The sequence below is a fragment of the Echiichthys vipera genome, assembly GCF_963691815.1.
Source record: "Echiichthys vipera genome assembly, chromosome: 2".
Lineage (NCBI taxonomy): Eukaryota > Metazoa > Chordata > Actinopteri > Perciformes > Trachinidae > Echiichthys > Echiichthys vipera.
This window is the reverse complement of record NC_139827.1, coordinates 33197103-33210505: the sequence shown is the minus strand read 5'-3', so window position 1 is coordinate 33210505 and position 13403 is coordinate 33197103. Positions and strand designations below refer to the sequence as shown.

Here is a 13403-nt window from a genome sequence, read left to right as displayed (position 1 = left end):
ATGGAACACAGTTGGGGAAAAAAATAACGCAGGTATCCCCACTCACCCGTTGGCAATAGTCCCACTGGCAATAGTCCCAATAGTCTGTGTTGAAAATCATCAGTTTCCCTCTTCAGTGTTTAGATTAGCATAGCAGCACTGAAATGAAACTGGCTTTGAGCTCAGCTCCACCCTCTCGTCTAAAGATGGTCATGTACGGCTTCAAAGAAAGAAGATGGCCAAACTCCCGGCTTCAAAACGGTAGACCCCCTCTAGTCAACATACCATTTTAGGGCCTGTGTCCAAAGCAGGTTTTTTCTGGGCAGAAGTGCCTTTTTTTGTTCCCTGGGGTTAAAGAATCCATGGTGCCCTCCAGAAAAAAAAACATGTATAATAATAATAATATATAAAAATAATAGTAATATATTTTGACACAGGCCCTAATACTATAGTCTATGATCATTAAAGCTTTATATTGTTCATAGGTTACATTTTTTGTTATGTCTTATAGCCTAATTAAATGCCACTACTTGTGATTAAAGATGGAACTCTTTCAAGTTACGATTGAGACTTAATCACTTCATTTACAGTTTGCTAAAGAGTTAACAAGGAGTGTATTTCTCAACAGGTTGTATGCTAAAATGTCTTGATTTACCAAGAATACACAAGTAGTGTTATTCAAATCAGACAATACACCAAAACCTTGGTCTACTGCTGTAATAACCGTGACCCCTTTTTTCTGATGTAATAATGTCATAGAGAGCCTCAAGTAGAGTAAAACAACATTTGACCCATTCCTGTTGCCGATAAGGTCTATCATTCACCCGACCTGCCTTAGTTATTTGGTTAAAACAGTAGATATGGTTACACTTTAAAATTAAAACAACTCATACTTGACATTATTGTATCATTAGCTGATGTACGCTGTCAAAATACACATGAAGATGGTTATGCTGAAGTCAACATATAAGATGCTTAAGGCAAATAATACATTTGTTTTTTACAAAACAGAAAATGCAAAGTACTCGTAAGTTAAAGAATATCCCATCTTACACAATTTAAATTTCCAGCCACAGTTTATACTTTATACATACATCAGGCAGTGTGGTTATATAGAAATCCAGGAATAACATACTGTACCATCATGTCCTCTGACAGTAAGTGTGCTGCAGACAGGTGGACTAGTTTAGAATAGTGCTCACTAGTGGTTCTTATTGCATACTGAATTTATTTGATTATTGTGAAACCTTACCCATTTTGATTATAGTCTCTGTTTGACCGGATATTTTCCAACAAATATTTTTGAAATGCCACAGTAGCAAAACATAGCATCATAGATATTATTTCCCTGTCAAATAAAGCTGTTTCCAAATTGGGAACCTCATTTTGGTGTTTCTGTACTACCACACTGGGCCCCAACCCAGTCACTGAATAACACTGCTGTATCTACATAACCATTATATGTGTGTATGTTTTTATTATGTCCTCTCACGGCCACTGCTGTGCTTTGTGTGGGCGTCTTTCTGAGCATCCAGGCACCTCACCCCCTCCAGCAGCATGGGGGTCCCGTGATGTGGGTCTGCACAGAGGAAGAGAAAGGGAAAGGGTAAAGGGAGATAACAGTTCTGGTAGTACACTTGTCAGGTGTCAGGCTCATTCAGAACTGATCCAAAGTGTAATTCCGGCCTTAAATCATCCCATAAGCCATCAAGACGGGGTTTTTTGTCTATGAACTATTAATGGAGAAATCCAGTAGAGTCGCTAACAGCCGCTAACAGACACTAACAGCTGCTAACAGCCGCTAACAGCCGGACGTGGCCATCAGTGGGCTCCTTAATTTTGGTTTGCATTCGCTAATCCACATGAATGGACTTTACTATGAGAGGAGCTGGTACAGGGGCCAGTAGGTAAGTCTTTAAAACACCTTTTTAATAAACTCGTTTATGTTCACTGAACATACTGTATTCTGCCTGATGAATGTTACTGTGAACCTGTTCATTCTGGTGTCTGTGGCGGCACTCTCTCTCAGTTTAACTTTGTTCAGTAGGGCCCCAGATTTCTATAGAGACTTCCAGGCCAAACCCAGGCTAAAACACACTGTAAACAGGCCTTAATATGGAGCGGAAAAAAACACCCGATCTGGCAACACAAAGCCACTAGTGTCGCACCGCTGCACACATCATCAAAACAAAAAACAGCATGGAGGCGACAGCGATGTGTAGGGTACAAAGCAAAGCAGCAAGGAGGTGTTGTATTCTCGTTTAATTCATGAGTTTTATGACAAGGTCGTGAGGATCGGAAAAACCTTAAACTTCTGTACAAACTTTGCCCACCGGCTTTCAAAAAAAAATCTGCACTTCAGTCAAGTCCACAGCAAACCTGAAACGGCATATTGAACTGAAGCACCGGGCATTTCAAGGTCTGTCCAAGCAAATAAAAAAAGTCAAGACAGATCCTCTACCCCAATTCCATTAACTGCGTACAGTAGCTCCGCTGTCATCTCCCAGACACAGCTGGACGACCTGGTGCTGCAGTTTACTGACGGAGACCTCAGCTCAGCTTTCATAAACTTAATTAAGGGGTTGCAGCCATCCAAAAAGGTGCCATCTGTTAAAAGTTAAATCTGTTAAAATAATTGCTGTCTGTGGTTCTACTGTATATGGGCTGTGGCAATCATTTAAAAAAGAATAGCTTGCAGCAACATATTGAAAAAAAGAACTATGAACTAGTTCAAAAATTTGAATAATGAACTATGAACTGAACTAGTTCATTTTAAAATGTGTATACTGAACTTTGAACTAGTTCATGTAGAAAATGAACTTTCCCAACACTGACTCTGGGTTCACTAGCTACCTTGTTGCTGCTTAGTTTTCTGTGTAGGGACTCTCCTCATGCTGCTGCAGAGGTTTGCTGTTATTTTCAGCAGTATTAGTGGTTAAAAAAGACCTTTGAATGCCTTCACCGTACTGCCCTGAGCTAATCACTGTTAGCCATGTCCGGCTGTTAGCAACTGTTAGCGACTCTCCAGAATATCTCCGTCAGAAGCAGACCTTCCATTAAGGCGAAGTATGCGACTGCCTTAGGCCCCCAACGAGTAGGGGGCCCCCAACCAGTTACCCCCCAACTAGTCCCTCTGCATAGTCATATTTTGCTCTTTCCCCCACACTTTTTACAAACGCTCAATATAGCGGCATACTGATCACGTCACACAGTTGAGACATGCGCGCTGTGGCTGGGTGTTTGAACTGTCTAACTGGAGAGACGACAAGATTCAGGAACTTCTGTCTGGAAGGAGCAGTGCTGAAATCATCAGACAAATACAAAGAACAGCAAGAGACTTAATTGTTTATGTCCGAATTCTGAACTAGGACTTTTACAGGTGTCACATTTTAACTTTGTCTTTATTGTTTTCCAGTTGTCACATTTCTAAATACCCAATAAAATTCTAGTCAAAATGCCAAATCTAGCTGCATGACCATTTGCTATAAAAGGGCAATTTTTTTGAGCCAAGTGTCTAACTGTATTATATTAGTGGTGGTGACAATAAAAGTAAATACATTTTGCTGTGTGTGTAAAATTAATCTGGCAGTGTGTCCTGAGCTCCCTATAGACTCAAACCTGCCAAGAACGTATTTATACACGGCTTTAGTGTGTGTGTGTGTGTGTGTGTGTGTGTGTGTGTGTGTGTGTGTGTGTGTGTGTGTGTGTGTGTGTGTGTGTGTGTGTGTGTGTGTGTGTGTGTGTGCTAGCACATACCAATGACCTTGGCCTGGAATCTGACCTTCAGACTGCTGCCTTTTCGCCCTCTGGTCACCAGAGTGATCTCCTCCTGCAGCACCCCCTCCTGGTGAGTCCTGTACTCACATGTTACCTTTACTTCTCCTTTAAGAGAGGGAGAGGGTACACCAACATATATTTACTTTTTTGTCATTTTGTGCAACCCCTTTAACTCAGTTCCATGGAAGGAGACAGGGGGAGGGGCAAGCGAGGGAGGAGATACAGTAGGATGAGAGGGGCTGGCTCTGTTCTTCATTCACTGTGCATCAGTCAGATAGTACTGTCAGAGGGGAGTGGTATTTTCCACTTGTGCTTCAGATGCAGTTTGAAACCTTTTTGTGTGTGCAGAATAGCACTCACTCAGCTATGCACTAAAACTGTGTCTCCTGAGCGGCGTGGTACATATTTGATGCACAGTCCACTGGCTTCTGTAACTCAGAGGGTTTTCAAAGACGTCCTTTCATCCTCCTTAAAAGCTGAAATGGAGAACTACTATTGCACTAGATTGATTTTTTTCAGCTCCCCTGAAAAAAAAAGCAATGTAGGGCACTCAGACTCAGACTCCTGCAATATGTTGTGGCTGACCAAATAGCAAAGAAAGAAAATCCTCTCTCGGTAAACCCAGAATCACAGTTGTTAGTGGAGCAGTCGCCGGCTAAGCAAGGGTCTAGGACTTCAGCTCTCCACAGTACCTCCAAAAATTGCTTTTTAGAGGATTCAGGATGTATGTACCTAACAGTATTTTTGAGACTAATGCTGAATTGCAGTAACATCAATGTATCATTAAGGAGAGAGTTCAGACATCTGATAGTTGTTAAGATACTTCAGTGTGGACCAAAGTGGTGAACCGATTGACAGCATCAACACCATCTTGACAGCATCAACACCATCTAAAAAGCAACAAAGACATTAAGGTCAAGAACATAGACTGTGTAAAAAATGGACGTAGCCTCTCCGTCGAGGTCTGTTCTCTCAACTTGATCCAATCGTCCTCTTGTCAGACTTTGACTCCACCTCATTTCCTGTTACCAAAAAAGAGCATGTATGTGACCTTAGGGGGAAGGAGATACGTCTATCTGTCTGACGTTTACCTCCGAGGAGAAGTGAGGGCCAGAGGCTAGCTGTCACTCAAGAGGCCACGCCCCTTATTATTCATAAACTTTAACCTCCAATAAAATAAAAACTAGCCTGGTTCAGAGGCTGTAAGCTGTTCTAATGTCTCATTCTGGCTGCTGGTGTCTGTGCTGACCTTCCCTATCCTTAACAGACACTCCTGTTCCTCCTCAGTAGGCCTGCTCCCAGACGGGAGTCACACATGACCGTAGGTCTTTCCTTCTCCAACTATGTCAGCAACTGCATGTTCATCAGCCCGATTTAAAAAAAAAAAACTGTGAATGTGTAATATGTAAGGAAGTGTATGAATGTGTGTGTGCGTTCATGTTAGGGTGATTATTTTGACTGTACTGACCCCTGACCAGGTAAATAACCTCTGAGTAAAACAATAAAACATAGATAAACAATACATGAAGTAAATAATTTACAAAACAGCAATTAAATGCTTTATAAAGCATCTTTTGTAACACTATCAAGATACATTTATTAGCCAAATAGAATAAATCATTCCATAATTTGGTTCCCTGAAATCTTTTTGACAATTGACCTCTATGAGTGACAAATTTGGGGGCATGAAGATGTGATGATTCACGAGTTGAATATGAATGTAACTGTGAGTTTGCTTTAAAATAAGACTTAAACTGCTCAGGAATAGCTAGGGGAGCCCCTGTGTGAAGTAGATGAGATGAACTGTTCTCAAGTAAAGGACACACAGAAAGACAGAGCTTCATATTACTTCTCTGCAATTTCACACAGTCGAAGGGTGGGCAAGCTGGGACCCTTTGGGCCTTTTCTGGACACCCCTGGTTTAGAATGAACTACTGTGTTAAATATAACGCTGCTCTATTCTGGTGTGGGTGTGATGCTGCAGGCATCAGATTGGGTAATAGAAGCATTTTTCAGACCCCATAAAAACTTCACAGGGTTTTAATTATAAATTCTAATTTAATTATAATTAGATAAAACCGTTTTTAGGACTCTATAAAGGCAGCAGTGATTTGATTCTACATCTTCATTACGGGTCGACGCGGTGGTGTGGTGGTTAGCGATGCCTCACAGCGAGAGGGTCGGCTCGGGCCCTTCTGTCTGGAGTTTGCATGTTGTCTGCTAGGGTTCTCTCCGGGTTCTCCGGCTTCCTCCCACAGTCCAAAGACGTGCACGTGTTAGGTTAATTGATGACTCTAAATTGCCCGTAGGTGAGAATGTGAGTGTGAATGGTTGTCTGTCTCTGTTCGTCTCTATGTGCCCTGTGATAGACTGGCGTCCTGTCCAGGGTGGACCCCGCCTCACGCCCAATGTCAGCTGGGATTGGCTCCAGCCCCCCCCCCGAGACGATGAATGAATGAATCTTCATTATTACGAGGAAGTATTCTTCCAGGAATTAATCATTTGCTAGCATGTGATTGTAAGCCGTGTGCTGCTGGAGGACCTGTATCTCTATTGCTCTTGTCCACTGGCCTGCTCGTACAGTATAGAGACACATAGTTATGGAAAAACGTCTGTCATTCTTAGCTCGATAAACCCACGAATCTGGTGTCCGACTGCAGCTTTAAATGTATGTATACATCATGACATGCTGTCTGTAGTAAAGGTGATTAAAAATGATTATATCATAGTCTCAGCTTCTTAACTATGACAGGCAGACTTTTTCTTCTCGCACCATCAAGCGAGACAGTAGACTGTTGTGTATCCCGGTGCCTGGACTTACCTTCCAGAGTGGAGTTAATACGATGGACCCGGAGGCTGGGGAACCTCCGAGATGGAGAGGAGGAGGGAAGACAGGAGAGCTCTTTGCCCAGTGTGGGGACATCTGGGACAGTGAAGACAATCTCATAACAGTGGTGGCTCTTCAGGAAACCAGCCTGCAGACAGGAATGAGTAGAGGCATTACTAAAGGGGGGATTTAATGAAGCAATAGAAGAGCGGGAGTGGAATTTCATTATTGAGGCATTACACTGTAAGCAACATTTTTATGGTTATATGTGGAGAAGGTGGCACTTAAGCCAGCTACTCCACATATACAGGTTATATAATCTGCAGCAATTTAACATGTTTCATGAGTTTATCATATGCTGAATGTAAAATCTTAATCACACACACACACACACACACACACACACACACACACACACACACACACACACTAACTACTAACTAGTACCAACTAGTTCACTAACTACATTGTTGGTGCTTTGTTTTCTGTAGGGACTCTTCTCATTCTACCGCAGAGGTTTGGTGTTATTTTGAGCAGTATAAGTGGTTAAAAAAGATGTCTTTGTGTCATTCTTTGTGTATGTCTATGTCTCCGTCTGTCGCTGTTTCTATCTCTTTCTATCTCTCTCTCTCTCTCTCTCTCTTCCCAACCGGTGCAGACAGATGTCCGTCCTCCACAGAGCTTGGTCTCTTCCATGTTCCTGCCTGTTATAGGGAAGGTTTTCATTGCCACTGTGTACACAAGATGAATTAATACTGTAATAACTGTAATAAGCATTGTTGTTATTATTATTAAAGACATGCAGGGGAATTGTTTGGTCTCTTTAAATCATGAATAAGTCGTAGTGTGGTCTTGACCTTCTCTATCTGTAAAGTGTCCTGAGATAACTTTTGTTATGATTTGGCACTTTAAATAAAATTGAATTGAAATTTAACTGAATATTGTAACAGCACAACATGATATGGTGAATATGTTAGAAAATACTTCCTTATTTACACATTAAGCAGACACAGAGCAACATTAGTATTCATTTGGAGTGTCTTTGTGTCCAATTGACTGAAAACAACACGATGAGTGCATTAAGAGTGAATTAAAAAAGAAGTGCAACTGAAAGAAGCTGATAATTCTCTGTAGCTTCATCACTATGACTGACACCTTTCAAATCGTCATTATAAAAATATCCATTGCTATAGCTGCTTACTCATGAGTGGCCATGCTACAGCCACTCTGCTTCCATGCACACATAAACACACCTTGACCAAGTAGCTGCCATCCTTCTCAAGGGTAGCAGTGAGACTGCACACGTTTGACTCGTCTCTTCGTGTTGGAGAGCCGGGGGGCTCCTCGTCTTCATGGAAACGCACCCCGCCGGCCTTCGAGGTCGAGCCTGGTGACGGAGCGAAATTATGGGTTTTAAATCGATATGCAGGCACAATTATGGAGATTTGATTCAAATAATGGCTGAGTACAACAACATATCAAGGTGTTGCAACAAAGCAAAACAGCTATCTGTATCTTAATAAATGTTTAGTGAGCAGGAAACTGAAGACGCAAACAAAGATGAAGAGGAGCAGATGTGAAGCAACACAAACATCTGGATAAACAGCCTGCCCATTACTTCCTACTGGACAACACCACTGTGACTTGTCTATAGCATCCAACTGCTAACCAATGTCTAGGGGGGCTTCACATCAGGGACCAGGGCCTCTATCCGAGTACACTTAACCCCAAAGTCTAGTCTGTTTGTTTAGGTCAGGGGTGGGCAATTCTGGTCCTGGAGAGCCACTGTCCTGCATGTTTTAAGTTTCTCCCTGCCCTAACACACCTGAGAGAAAGCTAAACATGCAGGACAGTGGCTCTCTAGGACCGGAATTGCCTACCCCTGGATTAGTGTGAACACCGTACTGTACCCAGGCACAGTTTGTCGATCCCTACACAAATCCTTGAAAAGAGGGTGGCTGGTGGCACAGTGGTTAGAGCAGTTGCCCCACATAAAGAGGCTGAAGGTCCTCAGGTATCATTGGCTGTGGGTTCAACTCCGACCTGCGGTCTCCCTCTCTCTCTCTTATTCCATTTCCTGTCTGTCCTATCTAATAAAAGGCTAGGAAATCTGCCAAAAAAGAATCTTTAAATAAAGAAAAGATGTTCTCGAGTATGATTCATGTGTACTTGACAATAGAAAACTTGGTCTACTTCTGTATAACCAGGACCCCCTTTTCTGAATTAATAATGTGATAGAGAGCCTCCAGTAGAGTAAAACAACATTTGACACATTTCTGTTACTAAGGTCTATCATTCACCTCACCTGTCTTAGTTATTTGGTCAAAACAGAAGATATGGTTACACTTTGTGACATACAGTAGGAATCGTGCAAAAAAAGGGAAATACCGCAATCCTTTTCTCTTTGACAGCATTAACAAAATGTTATGTTGTATCATTTGCTGATGTAAGCGGTCACAAACACGAGGGAGCGGGTAAGTGAGGCCATCACACTCAGGCACGGAACAAATCATTTGGGAAAACACCGAGAAAGGCAGAAAAATGCATCACAGGTACATCTATGCAGACGATTCTTGCTCAAAGACAGCACAGACATGGAAGTGTTAATAAATCACCAACATCAACAATCACAAATTAAAAACACATCTCTTGGTTTTTATATAGAGCATATGGAAACACGCAAACAAATTATAAATGAGCTGAGAAAAAAGGTATTAGTACTATTAAGGACAAATGACTCAACCTCTGACTTCTGACTCTTTTGTGGTGCTGCCGCCTGGTTTTACACTGGATCATTTATGGTCATCGATGTACACAAGGTCAACCAACTGTATCTCATGGAAATGTTCATTTTGAGTGCATGTCAAAGTCTTAACTACACAGGAAAAAGGAAGGGAGTCATCAAATGCATAAGAGAGGAAATCACACACACACACACCCACACACACACAAACACACACACACACACACACACACACACACACGCACACACACACACAAAGCCAGTGTCAAACTTACCTTTTCTTCCTGTTGCCATGGTAATTTGCTTATGAATTTGGAAGTGTCAGGCAATACCCGATTGATGTCATCACTGAGCTCCTGAGTATGAGGACGGACAATGACAGAGAGGAAAACAGAGAGACTGTCAGACTTTCATTCATTTTTTTTTTCATTACCCTTTATTTAAGCAGGAATATTCCCATTGAGATTTAAAATCTCTTTTCCAAGGGAGTCCTGGCCAAGACAGCAGCATAAACACACAAGTTTTACATTTAAAACCAAAACAACACACAACTAAACATGACACATAACTTAAAATGATAAATTAACAAAATAAAACACTAAGCAGGAACACAGACTGAGCTCCCTTTGCTGTGCAGGGCTCCATTGGACCTCATTACCGTCATCATCTTACACGTCACTCGCTTCACGTCTTTCTCTGTCCTACACTTTGCCCTTGTCGAAAAAATCCATAAAGCATAATATGCTTACGTGTAAATAAACTGCAGAGCTTTTGCACAGTTTCAGTTTTGGCACAGAAGCATGTGGCGCCTGTGACGCCAGTCGAATCCCCACACTGGCTGGATGAATTTGGGCAGGGAAAGTGGAAGAGCAGCACTCGCCCCTCCCTCGTTACCGCCCGTAAAGGGCCTATCAGATCACACTCAGGGGTGGGTCATATCGTATCGCTCACGATAATCTTGTAGGCTAAAAAGAAAACTGGATTCTTAAACTTAGATCCATCTCTTACACATTGCACCTTTAATGATTTGCTTTGTTGAACAGGAGCTCTGTAAAATATTGTTTTGTTTAAATGGTTTATGAATAGAAATAAGAACCGTTTTTCTTTAATGTAATGAACTCCTTCATTGGATTGGGGTCAAGACAGAAATCACTGATACACCTGTGAAAATTAGAGATGCTCCGATCCGATCGGCTCTGATATTGACTAATTATCTGATCAGATATCAGCTCTGACATTGACTAATTAACTGATCTGATATCTGCTCTGATATTGACTAATTATCTGATCAGATATCACCTCTGATATTGACTAATTATCTGGATCAGATATCTGCTCTGATATTGACTAATTAACTGATCTGATATCAGCTCTGATATTGACTAATTATCTGGATCTGATATCAGCTCTGATATTGACTAATTATCTGATCTGATATCTGCTCTAATATTAACTAATTATCTGGATCAGATATCAGCTCTGATATTGACTAATTATCTGGAACAGATATCAGCTCTGATATTGACTAATTATCTGATCAGATATCAGCTCTGATATTGACTAATTATCTGATCAGATATCAGCTCTGATATTGACTAATTATCTGATCAGATATCAGCTCTGATATTGACTAATTATCTGATCAGATATCAGCTCTGATATTGACTAATTATCTGATCTGATATCAGCTCTGATATTGACTAATTATCTGATTTGATATCTGCTCTGATATTGACTAATTATCTGATCAGATATCTGCTCTGATATTGACTAATTATCTGATCAGATATCAGCTCTGATATTGACTAATTATCTGATCAGATATCAGCTCTGATATTGACTAATTATCTGATCAGATATCTGCTCTGATATTGACTAATTATCTGATCTGATATCTGCTCTGATATTGACTAATTATCTGATCAGATATCAGCTCTGATATTGACTAATTATCTGGATCAGATATCAGCTCTGATATTGACTAATTATCTGATCAGATATCAGCTCTGATATTGACTAATTATCTGGAACAGATATCAGCTCTGATATTGACTAATTATCTGATCAGATATCTGCTCTGATATTGACTAATTATCTGATCAGATATCTGCTCTGATATTGACTAATTATCTGATCAGATATCAGCTCTGATATTGACTAATTATCTGGATCAGATATCAGCTCTGATATTGACTCATTATCTGATCAGATATCAGCTCTGATATTGACTCATTATCTGGATCAGATATCTGCTCTGATATTGACTAATTATCTGATCAGATATCAGCTCTGATATTGACTAATTATCTGGATCTGATATCTGCTCTGATATTGACTAATTATCTGATCAGATATCAGCTCTGATATTGACTCATTATCTGATCAGATATCAGCTCTGATATTGACTCATTATCTGGATCAGATATCTGCTCTGATATTGACTAATTATCTGATCAGATATCAGCTCTGATATTGACTCATTATCTGGATCAGATATCTGCTCTGATATTGACTAATTATCTGGATCTAATATCTGCTCTGATATTGACTAATTATCTGGATCTGATATCAGCTCTGATATTGACTAATTATCTGATCAGATATCTGCTCTGATATTGACTAATTATCTGATCTGATATCAGCTCTGATATTGAGTAATTATCTGATCTGATATCAGCTCTGATATTGACTAATTATCTGGATCAGATATCAGCTCTGATATTGACTAATTATCTGATCTGATATCAGCTCTGATATTGACTAATTATCTGGATCAGATATCAGCTCTGATATTGACTAATTATCTGGATCTAATATCTGCTCTGATATTGACTAATTATCTGGATCAGATATCAGCTCTGATATTGACTAATTATCTGATCAGATATCAGCTCTGATATTGACTAATTATCTGGATCAGATATCTGCTCTGATATTGACTAATTATCTGATCTGATATCAGCTCTGATATTGACTAATTATCTGGATCAGATATCAGCTCTGATATTGACTAATTATCTGGATCAGATATCAGCTCTGATATTGACTAATTATCTGATCAGATATCAGCTCTGATATTGACTAATTATCTGGATCTAATATCTGCTCTGATATTGACTAATTATCTGATCAGATATCAGCTCTGATATTGACTAATTATCTGGATCTGATACCTGCTCTGATATTGACTAATTATCTGATCAGATATCTGCTCTGATATTGACTAATTATCTGATCTGATATCAGCTCTGATATTGACTAATTATCTGGATCTAATATCTGCTCTGATATTGACTAATTATCTGGATCAGATATCAGCTCTGATATTGACTCATTATCTGATCAGATATCAGCTCTGATATTGACTAATTATCTGATCAGATATCTGCTCTGATATTGACTCATTATCTGATCTGATATCTGCTCTGATATTGACTAATTATCTGGATCAGATATCTGCTCTGATATTGACTCATTATCTGATCTGATATCTGCTCTGATATTGACTAATTATCTGGATCAGATATCTGCTCTGATATTGACTAATTATCTGGATGAATGAGGCCGATCCAGAATTCTGATCCAGTCCTTTCTTTTTTATTAATATCATACACATCAATACAGTCACAGTGATCTGGTCACTTCAATTCTATGTTGAAAATTCTATTGTTGTTAAATATGTTGTGTTTGTGTAGCTGGAGTTTGAGACTAAAATAATTTCCCCCTGGGTTTGATTAAAGTATTTCTGATTCTGAACAGCGGCTAAGGTTTATATTCCATTTGAAAATATCTGTTTGCACTTTACATGGAAGTGTTATTTATGTATTCTTGCTTCTAATGTACACTTTGTTATTTGTTAATAAATAATGTTAAGTACATTTATATCCGTGTTAATTTGTTACCTTTGTTTTAACCAGGCTAAATGTTTATGTCCAGCCTGATGCCTTCACTCACATGGACCGGTACACGCTTCATTCATTCAACAGTAGGATCAGGATCAGGATCAGCCGATAAGCTCAGCCCAGGTATCTGTATCTGATCAGCTCGGTGCATCTCTTGTTTCCAGTGTGGGTGAAG

The 13403-nt window shown here is 40.0% G+C and overlaps 1 protein-coding gene across 1 annotated transcript; it reads right to left on the bottom strand.

Moving 5' to 3' along the window:
- Positions 1 to 1001: 1001 nt before the first annotated feature.
- On the bottom strand, positions 1002 to 9672 carry LOC310957430 (adipose-secreted signaling protein-like). Its single transcript, XM_083927988.1, has 5 exons — positions 9602 to 9672; positions 7837 to 7970; positions 6578 to 6731; positions 3736 to 3861; positions 1002 to 1558 (listed from the first exon to the last, which is right to left on the bottom strand). Exons 1-5 carry the CDS (start codon positions 9618 to 9620, stop codon positions 1458 to 1460), a joined length of 534 nt encoding a protein of 177 aa, XP_083784114.1. The 5' UTR covers positions 9621 to 9672; the 3' UTR covers positions 1002 to 1457.
- Between the last annotated feature and the right edge of the window lie 3731 nt (positions 9673 to 13403).